The sequence below is a fragment of the Carassius auratus genome, unplaced genomic scaffold, assembly GCF_003368295.1.
Source record: "Carassius auratus strain Wakin unplaced genomic scaffold, ASM336829v1 scaf_tig00011994, whole genome shotgun sequence".
NCBI lineage: Eukaryota > Metazoa > Chordata > Actinopteri > Cypriniformes > Cyprinidae > Carassius > Carassius auratus.
The window spans coordinates 288,233-308,754 of NW_020524254.1; the positions used below are offsets into that span (position 1 = coordinate 288,233).

The window sequence follows — 20,522 nt, forward strand, 5'->3', positions numbered from 1 at the left end:
ATCTTTTATGAGTAAATACAGCTGGATAAAACGGTTTCCGTCTTCATTTCAGGCTGTAAAGCACGAAATGTGATTATTTTAAAGAGGGGTGGTTCTTTTCTATACACTCTGTGGGATTTTCTTCTGTTTATGACTCCTCCAGCACAAACCCTCTCACAGTGACTCTAGTGACTGAGTGTTTCCTACTCTGGCGTTCCACGCAGTTATGATAAAATTCCAACCACTCACAAGGCTGATGCAATTTTGCCTTTCTAATGCAATAGAAGTGTGCTTCCCAAACAGTCTCTTTCTTTCACCATTTCATTTATATAAATGTACATAAAATAAAAATTGGCATTTGCAAGAAAATTTTTATTTGCCAGTTGGCCAACAACTTACATAATACATGGTTTAAATTGGACTTTATTTACAATAGTCTGACCCTCACTGATGTAAGTAACATGCACAATTCAAATCAAATACAGCCCAAACTGTGACTCATGTGTCTTCTAACTGTAAGATTTACCACCATAGTTTATCAAGGGTGTGCAAAAACCTTTTTCCCGCCAGAAGTCATGTGGCAACATGAATGTGGAATATTCCTCACATTAAGCAACCAACATGAATATATGGGGAACAAAATCACAGTACAAGCAGTTTTACTAAAGAGTCTGACTCAGCTTGTGGAGACAATTTCACCATTGAACGGATCAATAATTCCTGTCCTGTGTTTAGGACACTAAAACACAGTGTTATTCTTGGTAAGAGATATTAATGGTCTGTACATTTTCTCTACTCAAGTGTCACTGGCAGGCATGGTAAAAAAATTTTGGACAGGTTATGGACTAAACTTTTTTTGGTTTGTTTTTTTCATATGTTGGGAATAACAACAAAACAAAAACCTGTTCAAAAACTGATCACTTCTGGTTGAAATTCTGCAACTACAAGTCAAGATGAAAACTAAGTATCAAGAGATTTTTTCTTTCACATTGTGACATACATCTGAGTGTAACATTATTGCAAAATAAAATGTTTGGCAGAGACTTGGCTATGTGCATCGATTGTTTATAAGATGTTGAAACTGTGGGTGTTGCAATCACAAATCACAAGTTATACAAATTTTTAATTAAAATAGAAACATAAATGAATTGTTAGCAATCCATAACATAATTTTAGAAAAAGTGCATTTTAATTTCATGCCAACCTTAATAAGAAACATTATGGTAAATGTTTAATCATGTTCATCACTGCATAATGTAGTCTGTCATCTGATCACTGAATTGCTACCTGAATTTCAACAACATGTAACCTAATGCAGGTATGGAAATCTGAGAACAAGCACACACACACACACACACAGGCCTATTCAGCCATGGCCTAATGTTGTGCATGCTTGATTTATTCTTATGAAACACTTATCCTCCAACACAGGATGTAAGGAATAAGTTGATGTCATGTTACAGTCACATACATATATAATCATACTTCATTTCCTTTCATGAGAATAGAGGTGACAGAGAAAGCTGGGAGGAGAGACACATTGGTAAGTTGTTGATGGATTATCTATTTTGGGAATGAAAATAATTCCATGACAAACAGAAAAGGCGAAATGAATAAAATGGCTGAGCAGTGTGTTCAGGTGATGTTGGTAGGGCTGCACAAATAATCAAAACCAATATCACAATATGACTCCAAATCATGGCTTTTTAGTGAAAGCTGTGATTATGTTAAATATAAATGCTGCATGTTTTAGAGTGAAACACATCACTGTGTTGTGTTCATTTGCACGTGAGCTGGCGTTTCAGATATCAGTCACTCTTTCACAGTAAATATTGCTCTACACAAACTTATGACTAATAATAATTATTATTATTTTATAGCCATATTGATTTATAACCTAAATTTTGGGCCAAACTGTGCATCCACACAATCAAGCAAAAAGTGCATTATAAATCGAAATGACTAGATTTTTTCAGATTTTATTTGTTTTCTTCGATTGCTTATATTGCTTACACAGAATATCCCAAAATTTGGAAGTAATATCAGCAACAGTTTTTCTCTTTGTGTTGACTTAATTTATTGGAGAGTCAAATTTAGGCATTTTTATGCAAAACTGGATTAAAAATCAGGGTATCAGCTCAAATGTAAGACTTTTTATGACCTGCACAAATAAAACTGATACCGTCTTAGTAGGGGAATGTCTATGGTTACATATTAAACTGTAAAATAACTGTAAAAAGCATGATTTACAGTTCAGATACAGGTTTTCACAAAAACAGTTTAATAAAAATAAAATTATAAACTTCACATTTCAGCCTTTAAACCATTTTTAACGAAATGGATCAGTCAAAAGTATCAACAACAATTATCAATCAATTCTTATGTTAATTAAATAACAAATATATTTTACTTAATTGTTTAGATTTTTATAAATGCATTCAAAATCTTCGTCTATCCACCAGCTCACATCTACAACTCGTTGTGTTTGCAGTGTAAAAGCATAGGTTGATTTTCACATTGGTCTAAAAAAAAAACAGAGAAGGGCTTAGAAATGTACATTCTGCCAGCAGGTGGCGCTTTTGGAATGGCAGAAATAAAGTGTTTCCCCGGTAATGGCAGCACAGCACCAGACTTTGAAACATGCAGTGCTCACATTTATTACATGAAATCATAGACTTCTGAAGTTTACTCATCACATTAAGCTGGTCTTTCCGTCCCCAAATTTAAGACCTCATGAATCATAATTAAGACCTTCTTGTACCATTTAGGACTTTTTATGGCCTTCAATTTGATGCAATTCAATTAAAGATTTTAAGGACCCGCAGAAACTCTGAAAATGTAAAATAACTGAACGCCACCACAACATATCATTGCAAATGCATCCTGCTTCACATAAAAATTTGGCTGGTTCTGTCCAGTAGGATGGATGGAGTGCACACTCCCACCACTCCAAAAGCTGGATATAACCAGAAAGAGAGGCCGTGGTAAATCCATTTTCACTTTGTATGTTTTGTCTCAATTCCCAGACCACAGAGACACGAGTCCCCGATCGTTCCCGACCATAATGGGTCCCATGACAACGGCTTTTGTGAGCAGTTCCACTGTAGAGTTTAATGGAACAAATTGATGAATAAATGGGGGGAGAAAGTTGGGAGAGGGAAAACAGGAAATCACAACCTTTCAAATCTATTTGACATGACGAGGCCCCTCTCCTCCAGCACAAACAGGCAAAACAACGGCAGAAAATGACCACGCTTCTCCAGCTTTCTCTCTTACTAACTGCCCTAAAACACAAGGGTGCTAAAAGCCAGATCATTAGCATAGCGTTTTTCATAAAGCAACCGAAAGCCTGCAGGTGCTGTGTGTTTCCCACACATATTCTGTCCCTCTGCACATGATTAGGAAATGAGATATTCTGTCGCTTTGATCCACAGCAACAGAATGTTTATTAGTTCACAACAGCAGGATGGAAATTATAAACACTATGCCTTACACAAATCGCTGTGAAAATGTCTAAAGCTGTCCCCATATAGCCACATGTCCACAGGTTTTCTGTCTACATTAACCTGAGGCAACTCAAGACCAGAATCCACTTTATTCTACTTCTGTTCATCCTTATAACCACATGCTGACATTTGAGTGAGATGGACACAGTTTTCTAGCATGTTATTTTTTACCCTGTTTAATGTAAGCCAAGGTGTATTGGAACAAAACTATGAGCTTTCATCATGATTTACCTCTCTGTGGTATTCTTCAAATTAAACCGGCTGTTTTAGGTACTGTACCTTTAAGATCTCTACATGCAACTGACCTCTGATTGGCTAATATCTATGAACACTGTTAGAGCATGCAGAACATTAGAGTAAACATACAATGTGCTTCAAATGCTATACATTTTTTTTAGAGTAAGGAAAATCCTAGTTTGCAGATACATTTACTTCAATTGAATCTTTATTTTGCGCATGCACTTATTTCTTCATGCACACACACACACACAGGTGCATGCAGCTTCTCTTTCTGCCAGGTTTTGCTGCTTGCATCTGTCAGCAAATCACTGTTGCCATTTTACCAATGCAAACACAATGTGTCACATATTGGGCTCATCCTGTTCCTGGATTACTTATTCGAGATAAAGTTTTGGCATATAGCAGCATTTGCCTCCAGCTTTCTCGCACTCAAGAAGAGTGACATATGCTTCTGTCCAGCCATGAGCGGGACGCTTCTTTTACATGCATATCAGGCGGAGTGTTAATTAGAGCTGGGAAACACTTTTATAAATCACACAAGACGCCCTGATGCCCTTGAGAGAAACATAGATATGAGTGTGTGGGGAAAAAAAGAGAAGTGATAGATGGAAATAATTTCATGTGATCCTTCAGAAATCATTCTAATGTTTTGATTAGATTGTCTTTGATGAATAAAGTTCAGTAGAATAGCATTTACATGTATTTGAAATAGAATACGGTTACTTTTGATCAACTTAATGCGTACTTGCTGAATAAAACTATGGATTTTTTCCAAAGAAAAATATTAACTGTGCCCAAATGTTTTAATAAAAGGAACGTATGTTGTTCACATGGGCTGAGGAACACTGTGTACTTCCATCTCATTTTGTTACACCTCTACATGGATACATTATTAATGGGGTTGTATATGAAAAGGTCCATTCTGCCTCTTTCTTTCTTTCTCTTTGGCTTGTGAGAGTTCAAACTCTAAGCTTCTTATTGTATGCACACTAAAAAAATAAAATAACGCCACTACAACATCTCCCTTTTTTTCTATTATCCTTTCATTTTTACATCCTTCCACAACGGCACTGCAGTGCCACTGTTTCCATATACCAACTATTTCAACTGAAATATTTTACCATTAATTAAAACACTGCAGACCTGCTCAACCATCTCATGAATATAACAGGATGCAGACCTGTGAATTTCTGGTTGACAGTTGGCCATCACTTAAAACGCTGCATTCTGTGCCATTTGGTGAAGTTCAAAAGATTAATGACCGAGAAACGGAGAAGAAAGAGGTGGTGAATCACACCTGTACTGAGCATGAAGTAATTGCTCCCAGGTGTGGGCCAATCAAATCTAACTACAGCAGCCTGTTTCTCATTAACACCACTGACACAGCAATCACAAGCAGTCATAGTTTGTTTTACATCCAGAAAACACTGTCGGATATCTTTATATGTAAGGCTGGGCATACACTGCGATTTTCATCTGATTTTGAGCCGAATTCTGTCTCGTGCGACACTTTTTCAGGTCGGGCAGATTTTCAGCATTTTCGTGCGTCGTTTGTCGTGCAGTGTACAAGGGGAAACAAGAGTCGATTAACCTCTCCCGACCGGCAATTGGTTGGTCGGAAGAATTTCTGACATGTCAGAAATTTTGGTCGCCTCTCGTGAGGTATCGCACTATTGAAGCAGGGCTACGGACCGATTTTCCGCGTTTCCCTCACTGCGCATGCGCGAAACCATAAACGAAACCATGGTGACAAGGAGTGTAGCCTGAACTGAAGTGATGGAGGGAAAACTTGTGGAGTTATGGCAAAGAATAATAAAAAAAAGGGAAGAAAACACCTGCTTACCTCCAGTTCGCGTTGCAAAATGGATAAACCATATAGGCCACGTCTTCCCAGCCACCTGCGTGTCTCAATACACCGATGCCTTTTTTTCTTTTTTGGACGTTTCAACACACAGAATTGCGCATATCACCAAAGCAGTGCGTTTATCCCGGGAAAGCATGTTTATTCTGCAACAGCCACAAACATACGGGTTCTGAGGGATCCCACGTGTCGATTCGGTTGATTCCCCACGTATAGTGTGAGCAGTCAAATCGCAACTCGACGATCGGACCATACAGTTGGTACCTTGCCGAAATCGCACAGAAATTGCACAGTGTATGCCCGCCATAACCTGAGAGAAAATTGAAACAAAGATAAAACTTCTTTCCGAAGATATGACAGCCTGAAGGAACTGCCCCCTTCATCTATGACCTGTCCTAGATAACACCAAAGCTCTGGATCGAGTATCTGTCCTCATTTCCTGCATGAAAGCGGGGAGAGGAACATCTAGCTCCCCACAGCCACATAAACTGCTCTTTGTCTTTTTATCTCGCCCTCCCGTATCAGAGGAATTCAATCATGGAGCCCATGCGCTTGTTAGAGAGAATAGCAAGCACTTGACGCTCATTAGTGTGTCAGCTTGTGAACCCATGCCCTCTTGATGGATGAAAACTCTCCAAGCATTCCACTCATTGCTCACTTTGTTCTCTCATTTGTATTGAGATTGACATTTGGCGTTCAGAAAGGGAGGTTGGATTTGGAGGAGGATTTTGGAATCTGGGGAAAAGACAGAAATAGGTCAGATTCCTCAGTTTACAGGCATAACAAAGGATGAAAATATATGGGTGAAGTTTGTAGGTTTGCAGACATCTGAATGGTCTATTCTTCACTTTTGCATTAGCAGACTGTACTAGTCCTGAACTAGAACCCATCTCAGACTCAGTTCTGAGGCTATATGCAAAATCTGAAAGTCTGAGCAGGAGAAAATATGATGGACAAGTAAAACACAACAGCACTATATCATAGGATATGGTAGGGAGGTCCTGGAGAAAGCCATCCATAAGCATTCCCATTCATCTCAATGGCAATTGTTTGGCTGGAGAAGGATGTCAATGAAAGCAGGCAATTTGAAATCGCACTCAATTCTGCAGCCAGGCTGATTTGAACCATACTGTAAATGACAAGGCTGACTGCTGACTGAAGTATTATTGATTGATATGCTTTCCAAAAATTGCTTGGTCAAAATACACTGACAAGGTCAATGGATGTTACAAGGGGTGAGGTGGTGTGGTTATGGCATACTAACAATGCTAACAAACCCCTTGATGAGACACTTTATATATTTCGTTTTTTCTATGGTTCACTAACTTATCTCAAGCACAAAATTAGATCACTGATGCAGAGAAGTCATTGAGACAGCTACAGAGTTGGTGATGGGTAAAGAAGACATTACTACATTACTAATTACATTTACATTAGATTTGTGATTACCGTTAAAGCTCAGAAGCAAATGTTTTAGATACTGTCGCAGCAAGCTATTGGAAAATAATTGTTCGATTATTATAATGGTCAAGCATTTAGTCATTATGGAGCAACATTGACTAATCTGTTTCAATAGACCACAGTCATATAAACCAGAACGATTTATCCCGGAGCTATGTAATTAGATTGTGAACCATTTAATGACTTGTTAATCAATGGTCTTTCTGTATTAATGAAGATACTGGTCTATAGTACATAAAACAACAAATTCATTGCACCTCAATTAGTATTGAATGGATCTGTTGTTAAATCATAATTTTAAGCAGTTATAAGTCACTTTGGATAAAAGCATCTGCAAAATGACTAAATGTAAATTCCACTGAACTGCACTGGATCAAAAATCTGGATCAATGCATATTTTATGTTATCCGTATCTATACCTAGGCCTGCATAAAAAAAAGGCTAATACATCGGATATTAAAATATAAAAAATTTAAATCCCAAAAATGTTTAATTCCAGGGTCACTTTCAGCTTTTTTTCCGAATCTGATATATACTGTGCAGTATGTAGTAAGGACTACAGTAATACTCCATTCTAATAGAGCTGTAGATTCTGCTGGCCATGTCACCTCAGGTTATTGGTCTAAGCAGATTACATTGATAAGGTGAGCAGGTCACTGGCCTGCAGTAATAAAACCAATTTGCTGAAGAGAATCACTGAAAGTGGGATTAAGTAATCAATCTCACTCTCTTCTCACTTCTCAAGCCATTATGTCTAAAACAGAAGATCCTAACTACAATCACACTTCACACCCACAGGGCTTTTTCAAAAGCATTTTAAGAGCTTTGTCTGTAATGAACCCAGCAGATTTTACGATGACTCATAAATCTTTATTTAAACCACAGGATTCCCATTTTTGAAAGGCTAAAATAATAAGAGTCTGCGGATTCCAACAAGCCATAATGAATAACCCTTTAATAGATCAGTGAGGTGTACAGATGCAGATGATTATTGATAGTTAATCTTATGCAAAGGCAATGAAGCGAAGACTGTTATCCATGCTCTATATAAATCAATTCAGCAAAATGCATGTGCATGCTTTTCTATAGCACTCAGTGTGTGTGTGTGTGTGTGTGTGTGTGTGTGTGTTTCATGAAAGTGGAAGATTGTTGATTGACCCAGATGAGGTTCACAGGATGTGGAGTTCCCGAGAGCCTGGATGTGAGGAGACATGTTTTATGTAAGAAAAGTATCATACTCAAAGTCAAAGCAACAGCTCAGGGGTGGACTTTTGGCAAAATCTGGTGACCGCCTTGGGGTCCCAAAAGCCAGGGGCCCCCAAAATGCTTTTCATATACAAGATTTGGTTGCTCTTCACGATATTTATTACCATTACTATTATCCATCTGCATGTCCACGTTGAACATGCTTCTTGTGTATCCTGCCTGAAGCAAATGAAAATATAATGCATCTGAGGCTGTTATTAAATATTGAGTAACAGTCTGTATTATATGCTTATTGTTTTCAATTTTGCTTATTTAAGAGAAGGACCCAGGTAGAGGACGCACAAACAGTTACTTTTTTGGTTAATATAGGCCTAATCCTTAGAATCAGAATCAGAATGAACTTTATTGGCAGGTATGTTTACACATTCAAGGAATTTGTTTTCGTGACAGAAAACAAAGTGTGTAAGTGTAATTTTTATTAGAAAATTAGAAAATGCAAACGCACCGCTCCTGGAACGCACTGACGGACCACAACCGTGTGAACGCTAGAATCCGTTAACATGGGTGCGTAAAAAAATATGCAAAGCATACGCACTGCAGACAGAGTATGTGTGAAACAGGCGTACGGTTGTTTGCACCTTGTGCAATGTGGAACTAGTTTACAGCTTTCTCAAGCAGTTTGTGATGCATTTTGGAAACAGGAGATGAGCCCCTGGTATAATGCACCACCTGTTTTGAGAAACCCTTTCTCAAAGACTTAACGTTACTTTTAGTCATTATTTTATTTGGGTAACACACATATTCTGAATGCCTTCGGCAGAATTCAAATGAGCCACTTTAATCTAGATTAAGTCCAAGATTACAGTGAGATTAATCTAGATTAAAAAAATTAATCTATGCCCACCATAAATATATATACATATATTATTGATCCCATACTTTCCAAAATTATACCACTACCATTAAACAATATAGATTTTTTTTTCTTTATTAAAGTCAACTATTCAAACAGGTTAGTTAGTATGTACTTGTCTGGACAGTATTTCAAAGATTGTCACAGCAGGGAACCTGACAGATCTAATCTTGTCCGACATGCTAAACTTCTTTCAAACAGCTGATCTCAGATGGTTTTCACAGCCACAATCTTAATACATGAGATGCTATATAATGACCTACAAGCACTGCAGCACCGTCACTATCAAATCTAATAACCTCTCGCTGCATTATATGTGTCTCTGTATGTGTGTGTATCAGACTTAAGGGTCCAGACATAAATCACACACATTTCCCTTTCTGTGCTTTCTTTGTCTGTCATTTCTGCGTAGTGCTGAGCTCCATTAAAAAGAGCTTGCCGCTAACTCCCTCCCTCCCAGCATCCTCTTATTGTTAGTTTTGCCTGTGCCATTTGTTCAGTCCTGTAATTCTCAAGAGGAAGCAGTTGCAGACAACAAGCTCTCTGTCTGATGTGTACAAACATACACAGACATACAGAAGTGTTCATCATATAACATCAGAGCCCTGGTAAAAGTCAGATGATGGCTTTCATTTAAATGTGCAAATCTAAATCCTACTACAATGACTTTGATGCCAGATCATGTAAGGACTGACATCACAGACCCTTTTTTTTTACCAACCTGACCAACACGTCCGCAGGATCTGGTGATCTGACATTCGAAAATAGCTCTTACGCATTAACGGCTCAAAAAGAAAAAGTGGAAGACATGATGAATGACAAACTACAACACGAGTCAATCAGTCTAGTCCTGTACGTGAACATGAGAAGATGTCATGCACACAGGCATCTGCTCTCGCCTTTAGTTTGCATAAAGGCTGTAGAAGTGTGTATGACCAGCCAAAAAAAATTTAAAACTTGGTTTAGCTCATTTGTTTAGAAATTAAAATACTGCTCAAATGTTTGGGGTTGGTAAGATTTTGTAATGCATTTATTTAAATATAAATACAGTACAAATTTTAAATAGCTGTTTTCCATATTTTCAAATTTCATTTTTGTATTATTATTACATTTATATATAATGCAAAATTCAGCAATCATTCTAATATGCTGATTTGCTGTCAGGCTGTATATGGCTGTATTCTAACCTATATAGTGCCATCCAGGCCTGAATGTGTTTGTTCATGAGCTTTGCATGCTTCAGCCTTGCTTGTCTTGTGTAGTATGTTCATTTTTTCATGCAAACATTACTAGAGCATGAAATCATCTCTCACTCCCTGAGGAAAGAATATATATTTGTATGTGGATTAAACCAAGGGTTGGTTGTGCTTCCTGTAATACAGGAACACAGCTACTATATTAACGTTGGTGTTTGCTAAGGCCATCCTCAATATTACTACTCATGCTCATAATCATTCAGTAGATATTTGGCCAAAACCCTAACTCCAAGTAGTAAACTCTGTGCTAAGAACATAAATGATACCCCTTGAAAAAGAAGCACATTTAGTTGTATCAATTAAGCTTAATTTTAGTGTAAATCAAATCTTAAAAGTGTATTTAAACTGTACTTGCAGATTTGAAGCTTTACTCTAAAGTTCAACTTACTGCATTTAAATAATAAATTTTATAGCAATTAACATGCAATTATGTGTCCAAAAAACATTACAGTCAGTTTACACTTAAGTATATTCTTTTAACATTTATTATTTATGTAATAAGTTACTCTTTTAAAAGTATGCTACAATTTACTTTTTCACAAGGGACTTGGGACCAGGTCATGTGTGTGTATGTGTGCGTTTCTCAATTGCTTTTATTTTCTGTTTTTCCCATCGTCTTCCAAACCTCGAATGCCATGTGCTTTGATGCTGCTGTACAGGTCAGACCGCACAATACAGAGAAACACGGCAAACACAGCTGCCAAGCCTTCCCAGCCTCAAGACCTCACAAACCCACAGCTACTCTGCCTGCCTTTAACTCTCCTTCTTTGTGTTATTTACAGCAGTGTAAATATCGGACACAATGAAAACTGGATATTGTAAATATTTCTTTATCTTCGCTGATCTCAAAAATATCTCAGAGGCTGAGAACACTCGCTTTATTATGACTGCGTGCATTGTGCGTTCATGAATCAGATTCACTGAATAGTATAATAATAGACAGAAAAGGGCAAGTTGAAATACATCACTATTACCACACAAACAAGAACTACAAAGTATCATTGTATGGTGGCATTCTTCCAGGGTTACTGGACCATTTATGTACCAATAGTATCTTCAATGTACCATGTTAAGACCATTGTACATGAATACAGTGATCATTCAGTACTTTCCAACACCAAAGTAAAGCCTCTGTAAGAGAAAAGTAAATCAATTTGCCTTGAAATGACAAGGTGCTTATATCTGAAAATGGTTTCTTATTAAAGCTCATAGCACTGTGCTTACTGACCTATGACTGTAATCATCAAATAGTCTTTGAGTCAGCGGGTCATCGTTTCATTACTCTAGTTCTGAAAAAAAAAAACTGAGTTACATGACCACCTGCTGAATCCCACACCATCCCTCCAGCTTTCCGAGACTTTTTAGAGATCTCTGAATATTCTGGAATCCACATCTAGTTAATGAACCCTGCTTCAGTGACCCTGTACTTCCTTTCTTTCTCAGGGTTTCCCCTTCAGAACAAAACAAAGATGGCAGCTTCCTGAAAAACATAAATAAAGATTCCGTCAGCCTCATAGGACTGTTTCCTCTAGCATAGTCTAGAACGGCTCTGGATCAACAAATAAGCTGTATATGGATAATTGCATTAATACATGCTGTTTAGGAGGCACATCGGGCTCTGAATGATAAGGTTGCGCTTTTATCCTAACATTTTACTGTACCGAAGCCTATTAAACAGCTGTAAACCAGCCGCTCCACCATCAGAAGGCTATAAACACACAAACACACCCTCTTACACTCCCAGCAGCAGCAGACATGTGACCCTAATCACCCCTGAGACTTCACGCCAGCTGTAGTACCGATCGATACTGGTTACGAAGTATTGAGAGAGAGTTTGAGAAAGAGGGATGGAGTATAAGATTGAAAAGCATTTGTAGGACTGGAAAAAAGAGACATCGGCAGCATGCTTTTATTTTGAGTGTTTATTTTTCTGTAACACAAAACACCCTAGCAAAATAACTGTAAAAAAATTTGTATAAAATATGTATTGTTTTTCACCACAATTCTTATTGGTAAAAAATACAAATTTGACAGTATTTTACAGTGAAATTACATATTATGCGATATTAAACCACTTATGATTTTTCACTGTATTATAACAGTTTACCAGGTAGGTAAGTTTTAACTTCAACCTTTTTTTCTTTTTTTATTACAAAACATTTTATACAGTGTGCCATTGTTGCAGAAAAATTGAATACTAATCTGGAAAATACGTGAAAAAAAAAATTCTTTCTGTACAAACACACTTCAGCTGTCATTACACAAAAATATTTCACTGTAGAATGCCATGTTTAAACCATCAGAATCGAGGTTTTGGTCAAATAAATGTTGATACATCTCTTTCATCCTGTACTTTGTTAAGTGTATGTGTATGTATGTCAGAGAGAGGTATCGTGTTCAGCCAGATCTTCAGATCATCTTACTTTTCATGTAATGATCTATCGTTTCGTCCCATTCTTTGAGTCATATCTTGTCTTTTCTGGAAGTTCAGTTGAGTATGAACTTTCGGCGTACACCATAAGTGCCCGTTATGCCGACAATTCACTCAACAACAGAGAGTGGCACGCATCCTGCACTGGGCTTTCAGCCAATAAGAACGCAGAGCAAACCTGTGAGCCGAGCCAAAGAAGAGCAGCCGAGCGAATCTGAGCACTGGCATTGACTAGCACAGCGGTATACAACACCCCGAAAATGATTCTCAAAGAAAAGAGTGAACCAACCAATAATAACCATTGTGTCATACAATAATGCATTCATCACTTTCAATGTGCAGCAGACATTGCAGGCCAACATAGACCATCCTGCCAATGATCCATTACTCAGAACACAAAGAAACACTTATTACCCAAAGAATGCAGGCCAAAATAGAGAATTAGCCAAAACACAAGGAGCATGCTTTATGTTCCTCATCGTTAAACTGTCAGTTGAGAAAATCTAATGCTAAATTCATGTGCTCCCCGTCCCCCCGAGCTGACATTTACACAGAGAGAGTCAACAGATCAGTCCGAGCTCCTGCCGTCACACACACAGCGAAGCTCTGCACCTCAAGTTCAACTAAAGCATCCACATCAAGAGTTCCTCCCCAAGCCAAATTAACTACAATATAAACACTTTTCCCTTCAGAAACCTTCCCTGGAGCTCCTAATGAAGCCTTTTCACAGAATCTGAAACTAATTAATGATCACATTTTCCCCCAATTAGTAACTTCTTACAGAACTCACACTAATTTCCCTCACTGCAGCTAAAATCACCAAAAACGGACTATTTCAAATCCAAATGGCCGACATCTGTGATCAGAGACATGTGACTTAAATTCTATATTAGGCTTATCAGGCTTATGCACTATATTATTTGGCAGAAGAATGGCTTATTTAGGTTATTATTATTAGTGCTGAACTCTAAGGCAAGCAACATTATTTTTATGAGCATGCAATTTGTCACCAAACAGTTTTTGCCCAGTGAAACAATCTAGAAAATCCCCCCAAATCCCATAGATCTACAATGAAGGAAGGAACTATGTGTGAGTCATATTTAGGGACCACAATATCATAGAGATTTGGAGGTGGGATCTTTTTACTTAGGCCAGTAAATAAACACCTAGCAACCACCTAGCATTGCCCAATAGCACATTGCAATGCTTTAACAGCCATATATTTATTCTCTGATAGCACCCAGATCACCCTAACAGTATCTTTTCTTCAGTTTCATAATGCATAACAACACAATACCGTGGTCAAATTCACAGCCACTCATTGGATTTCCAACAAATTTGATACGTGTCATATCTACAGCTCATATTAAACACGTCTTACCTCTCTGGCCTTCTCCATCTCTGCTTGCAGGACCTGCTTGGCCACCTCCAGATCCTGCAGTTTCACCCTCAGCTCCTCGTTCTCCTGCTCCAGACGAGATCTCTTCTTCTCCACAGCGTCCAGCTCATTGTGCAGACGGATGGACACGTCTTTGGCCACCTAAAACAACCACAACTGGTTTTAAGAGGGGAGCATCAAAAATATTCTTTGAAAAAAGGTATCCTGTGAGCAGCCTACAAAGACAAGCTTGGTGAAAAATAATAAGAGATGGTGAACAAGGCAAGAGAAAAATTGATATTTATTTAAATATTACAGAAATGGTTATAAACATAGTTCACTTAATGCTGGTAAATACAGAAAATGTGCTCAGTGTAATATTAAATATTGCACACTGTAGTAATTAATCCTATCATAAAATACTGCCTCTTTTTTCACTCTTGGCTTTGCCAGTGAAAAGTATTGAAGACGGTTGGTTCATGGGTCTATAATTCATGTCTCCCTGAAGGTAGAGGAAAGCTCATTAAAAGCGGTTGGTCATAAAGCTGCAGTAACTTCTTAACGAGGCAATTATCTGTGTTTGTGCAAACAAAGACCCATCTCTACCACAGACACTCATACTGGTGTTTAGAGCATTTTAGCAACACAAGACAATGTTGGTATGTTTCTAAAGGGCACATATAAAGGAAGGATGTAGGTTTGTGTGAGAGGAATGAGGAAAAGAGAGATCTCCAGTCACTGAATGGGGTAAATGAGGATTGTGAAGGGCTAGGAGGAGAAGCACAGACCCTGTTTGTGAGGGAGGGCTTTCTCTTCTCTGCGTGTCTGAACCACAGCCAAAGTGCAGCTGGGTCCCCACAATGCTCCTCTGTACCAACACCACGCTCTAATTCATATCAGATCCCTCCATTTCTCATTCTTTCCTTTATTTCACCAACAGCCTCTCTGTCTTTTCTTCAATTTCTCTTTGTCAGGAGCTATAAACACCTTTGTCTCTCTGTCAGTGTTGCGGAAGAAGCTAACTAAAAGCGACTTAACCACATTTAGTTACAGTAGCTGTTGCAAATCAGCTTAACAATGCTTTCAGTACATGCTAAATTCTGTGCTATGGTATTATAAATGATTATTGCTGTTTTGATGTGGCATATATAGGACATGCAATATTAGTCATAAAAAAAAAAACCTTAAAAAAATGTTTACAGTAAAAAAAAAAAATTGTTCACAGCATTTGGTACAAATTGTGAAAATTATATTTAGAATATAAAGGCTATGTACTAGTACTATACTGTAGGCTATATAATATTATTAACATTTTATAAGTACAAATATTAACTATTTATTGACATACTGACTATTTACTGATCAACAGTAATAGGATATTCCCAGAAGTTTATGTGTGGCAAATAACATTTATTTGCTTCCTATTTTTGGTATTAATTATGCAATTTTGTATTTTTCGTTGGGACTGCATTATCCTTAAGAAATAAACGATGTGCAAATCTGGCGTCAAACTGTGCCTTGTTTGTAAAACAAGCATCTTGGAAATGCAGGGGAGCAAACAAACACTTGCACAACTCTGTTGATGCTCTGTAAAAATAAACTCCATCCACTGGTCCCTTAATGCTGTTTCTCTTTTGGTAATCTGTGCAGGGTTTTCTTGCCCTGGCAACCAAAAATACACTTCTTTTGTGACATTTCGCGACGCTCTCGCTCTGATCAATGAATGTCTGTGCTCTCAGTGCTCTGCTATACGGGAGCGTGCGCTCTTCCGGCAGAAGTGCCTCAGGACCCATATAAGGAAATTCCGCTCCATCTAACGTCACACAGAGCCATACTCGAAAAAAAACTTTCCGAAACTTGTGACAAACCGGAAGGAGTATTTTTGGAACAGAAATACTCCTTCAAACGTACAATTGAATTTTTGAAACTTTGTCCATGTTTAGCATGGGAATCCAACTCTTTAACAGTGTAAAAAACTCAGTATGCATGAAATAGCATTTCACCCCCCCTTTAAGTTTTTTCATGTTACTGTAACAAATGTTTTTATATAGTATGAGTCTTTGTATGGTCAAACAGCCATTCATGATTTAGTTGAAAATGTTTTTCTAAACCACAGGCCCAGGGTTTTATGGTAAGTGTGTGTCTGTATTGTCACACAACAGCTTTAATTATCAGAGCTCCATAAGTGTCTGTTGGTCCCAGATTATTTGCATTCACTCCTCCCTCCTTTCTGTCTGGACAACACCCACCTGCCTTTGTCTGACAATAATGTCACAGCCCTTTGTCATTTTTACATGCAAAAGGAGACAGACACCTCTAGATCCACAGGGAAAGGGGTAGTGAAGCACTGCAATGTCTTTCTTGAGTGTGTGTGTGTTTAGGTGCTTTGTTGTCTGCCCCTCTCACCACAGCCTGATGTGGAAAAAGCTGCCATATCTGAGAAACTGAGAAATCAAAGGAGTGTAATGACCCATCAAAAAGACCAATAATGGCTCATTTGCATGTGGCCATGATTGCTTGTCAGCAGAACTTGGGTCACACATCTAAATGACTCTTTGGGTTTGATTATGTGTGTGCTTCATTCCTCTCTTATCCTGCTTTCCAGGATTGCTCCGCCTCTCTGCTGTGCAAACGCTCGCTTTAAATGCCTTCCCTCCAGATCTGTATCTGGTTGCATCTGCGGGACAGAAGCCCGGGCACATTCACACTATAAACTCAACCTTACCAAGCTTAGAAGAAAAAAAACAAGCTGCCCTTTGGTTAACCTCTAAGCACACATGCCGCTCAGATGAGCCACATGAAGACAGTCCAAGGGCACCAAATTCTGTTGTGTTGAAAGAAACCCATTAACACAGTTTCACTACATTTTTAAATGGACTGACACTTTAAATACAGCTTCCAGCAATATGTGAATTGAATGCATTGGACAAATCCTGCAATAGTGTAATAGAGTCATAATGTGATGCATTTCTGAGTGAAACTGGATATTCAGTGAGATAAAATGTAGGGCAAGTAAAAGGAAACTTTAGCCTAAGTCTCCTACTTCTCAATTTTTTATTTAAGAAAAGAGACCCTAGTTATCTCAAATGTGCCACTTCTAGATTCATCTCAGCTTAGGATCTGGTATTTAAAGCAGTGCTTCGTCTTGCTCCATAGCAGTTTGACGTGTGAGTGCAGCACATGGCTGATAATGCATGTGCACTCCTCACACAGATGATAATGAGTCTCGAGTCGCTCGAGCGTGAGTGGACCGAGCCAGCTACACAGTGATGAGGTATATTCATTACTATGTGTCTGTTTCTTTCCTCTTATCTCCAGGATGCTGCTGCTAAGCTGATATCTGAAAAGGCGAAGGCCAAAATGACCAAACCGTATTTTCATCTGTCACCCTCACTTCCTCTTTATTATTCTCTTTCTGACCACAGAATTCTTTTTTTCTGCTTTTTTATAGCACAGGAGACTCAACGCAGGTCTCATTATGAAGTATACTTTAGATGTCAAATTTTGTGCATATGCTAGGTTATACATACAGCGCATGTGGCATAAATTTCATCATCAGCACAGTATGCATGTGCATGTGCAGCCCTTTTTTTAACTGTGTGTTCTCCTTACGGACATCTTGCATATGCTCCTTGGTGCTTATCGAGTGCTGCAGCAATGATGTATTTTGGTGGGTTTCAATACACACCAATAGGATTGCCATTGGATTATTGAAGAAAATTAGCTCAAAGGGTTATGATTTTTACGTTTTCTTTATCATGATAATCTTCACAAATGAGCACAACTTATAAAAATATACAAATCACTAGAAAAATCAAAAGCTAAACATGAAGTCAACGTCACCATCACTTTTTTCTTAGCAAATCTGAACAGTTTGACACATTGTTGAGATCTGTCATGAAACTCAAAAATAACTAGTCTTTTTCTTTCAGAAGAACATTTTGAGAAGCAGGAGACTTAAACATCTGCATCCTCCTTTTGGACTGGGAGCACAAAAACTTAAATTTTCATGCCATTCCATTTTAAATATCTGTCAACAAGCAAAAAATGAATACAAGCACTAGATTATAATAGAAGTGATTCAGTTTGACGCACTAGTGTATCAGAACTTCCTGATTTTTGCTTCCTACATCTGTAATCATTCTCTCTGTTTCTCAGCTGATGTTTTGCATGAGCACATGACTGGATAACCTCAGATGGATAACTCCGAAGCCAATTTCACAAGCCACAGCAGCTGATGAGAAGGTGTGAAGCTGTTTTCCGTCCTTACCCTGACAGATCTGGTAGACGTTTCTCTCATTGGATGAGAAATGAGGCCAGTGCTTCACAGAGCAGGAAATGGTGCAGGGATCTTACAAACATTCACATCCTCCATCAACCCTTTTCACCCCCACCCCCTCCTGACCATGACATCACCCCTCCCCCCTCATCCCGAGAGAGATGGGAAGAAGTCAAACATGGGAAACTCGAGTCCAGGGAGGGAAATATTTGTTTTGCACAGCCTCTTGGTCAGAATATCACTAACCTCTGAATGGGGTTCATTCATAAGGAAAGTACCGAACAATAACTGATCCATGGGTCATGTGCTTTAACATCTGAGCCCCAGAGAGTTCACAGAAAACAAGGGTTTTATTTCAAACATATAGAACATTATGGCCAGATTGATTGATCAGCAGATATTCTGTCATTTTGAGATGATGAATTCAAATTTTCCTTAATTTGTATCATTTTAAATGCATGTTAATTACATAGCTCTCTTAAATACTTAAATACACAACCAGACAGAGGAGCATCTGGCTAAAAATATATGCACTATTATATTTCTTAAAATTTGTACTTGTTATTGATATTATTGAATGCATGTTTAAATTAATATGTTAAGAAAGTTTATATATATATTATATATAAACTATTTCAGTACTGATTGTTGCACTAGTTATATGTAAGGCTACAAGAAAATCTGACTTAGCACTTCGATCTGCACAATGCTTTGATGCTGTGCTAAGCTGAATATAAAGAAACAATGTCCTTCCTCTTTAAAGCCTAGTGTGCCTGTCGCAGCGATAGCAAGCAGTATTTCAAGCAGTTGAATGCACAAGCGCAGTGAAGATCAGTGTAATCTGACCTGGCTGTGCCGGTAGTGTGGAGAGACAATTGACCCTGTGTTAGGAGGCTCCTGTCAGCAGTTAAACAATTCAGCAGAGGCTTAGATGTTGTTGTTGTTTTTTTCCTCCACACACCATCCCCTCCTGTGTTTCACGCCACACTGATTGTGTGCTGCAGCTCTGATCCTTACCAGCTGTGTCCTGAGTGGTGAAACTTTAGCATGTGACAGTGTGACTTGTTAAAGACCAACACATTCAGTCTCAGTAGCACAAAGAGCCACAGCGTTTACTTGGCAGAGGAATTCACTCTCCGTCCTCTTTCTCCCTCTGTTACTCTATACAAATCAGCCATGTAAAAGAGGAATACAGTCAGCGAGCCAGTGCTGATGGGAATGACATCATGGCTATTTCTCTTCTCGCTGATAGACCAGAGAAAGGAAGTATTGTGTCCTCAGCCATGTGAGACAGTTGCCTGTGTGGTGCATTACATGCTGCCTAAAGCATGATCTTACAGTCTACCACAGATGTTTATATCATTATAATTATATGAGATTCACTTTATTCAGAGAGTCCCTCAGAATAAAGGGACCCTTTGAACATTTTAGCATACTTTCAAAAGAGTAATTATTATGTAATTAATATATTTTTTAGAGAGTATACTTGGTTACGGATTGAATGTACTGTGTTCAGACACTTAACTGCATGTTATTTACAATTACATTCAAATGTATTATAGATTACATTTATATTACTGTAAATGCTATTAGTTGAATTTAGGAGTGCTTTTGACCCACTCTATATGTAGTTTCATAATTATTCTGTCATCATTGAAATATGGTTAAAGTGTGTTGCTGCATATTCTGAAAAGCAATTAGGGTAAACTAAAATTCACTTTTTTTAATGTCATTTCATGAATTAAAGTATATTTGTAATTGCATATTTGCATTTTGCAATGGAGTTGCAATGTAGTGCACTTAAAATATATTAACTTCAACTGTAAAATCTAATAACACACTACATTTAAAAGGACAATCAAGTATTTCATATGTGATTTACTATGTTAGCCATAACATCAAAATAAGTGTGCATCTTTAAAGCATGACAAAAGATGATTAAAACAATGATTTAAAATGTACTCTAAAGTAAAACTTCTAGATTATTACAAAGTGCATATTTAAATGTGTTA

The 20,522-nt window shown here is 38.0% G+C and overlaps 1 protein-coding gene across 2 annotated transcripts in view; it reads right to left on the minus strand.

Annotated features, from left to right (window-relative positions):
• Nucleotides 1-20,522, minus strand: part of LOC113073334 (protein SOGA1-like) — a 44,394-nt gene that overhangs the window by 20,477 nt on the left and 3,395 nt on the right. For both annotated transcript variants that reach the window (XM_026246250.1, XM_026246249.1), the window contains exon 3: nt 14,235-14,393. In XM_026246250.1, the coding sequence (XP_026102035.1) occupies nt 14,235-14,393 (159 nt within the window). The remainder of the gene's footprint in view (nt 1-14,234; nt 14,394-20,522) is intronic.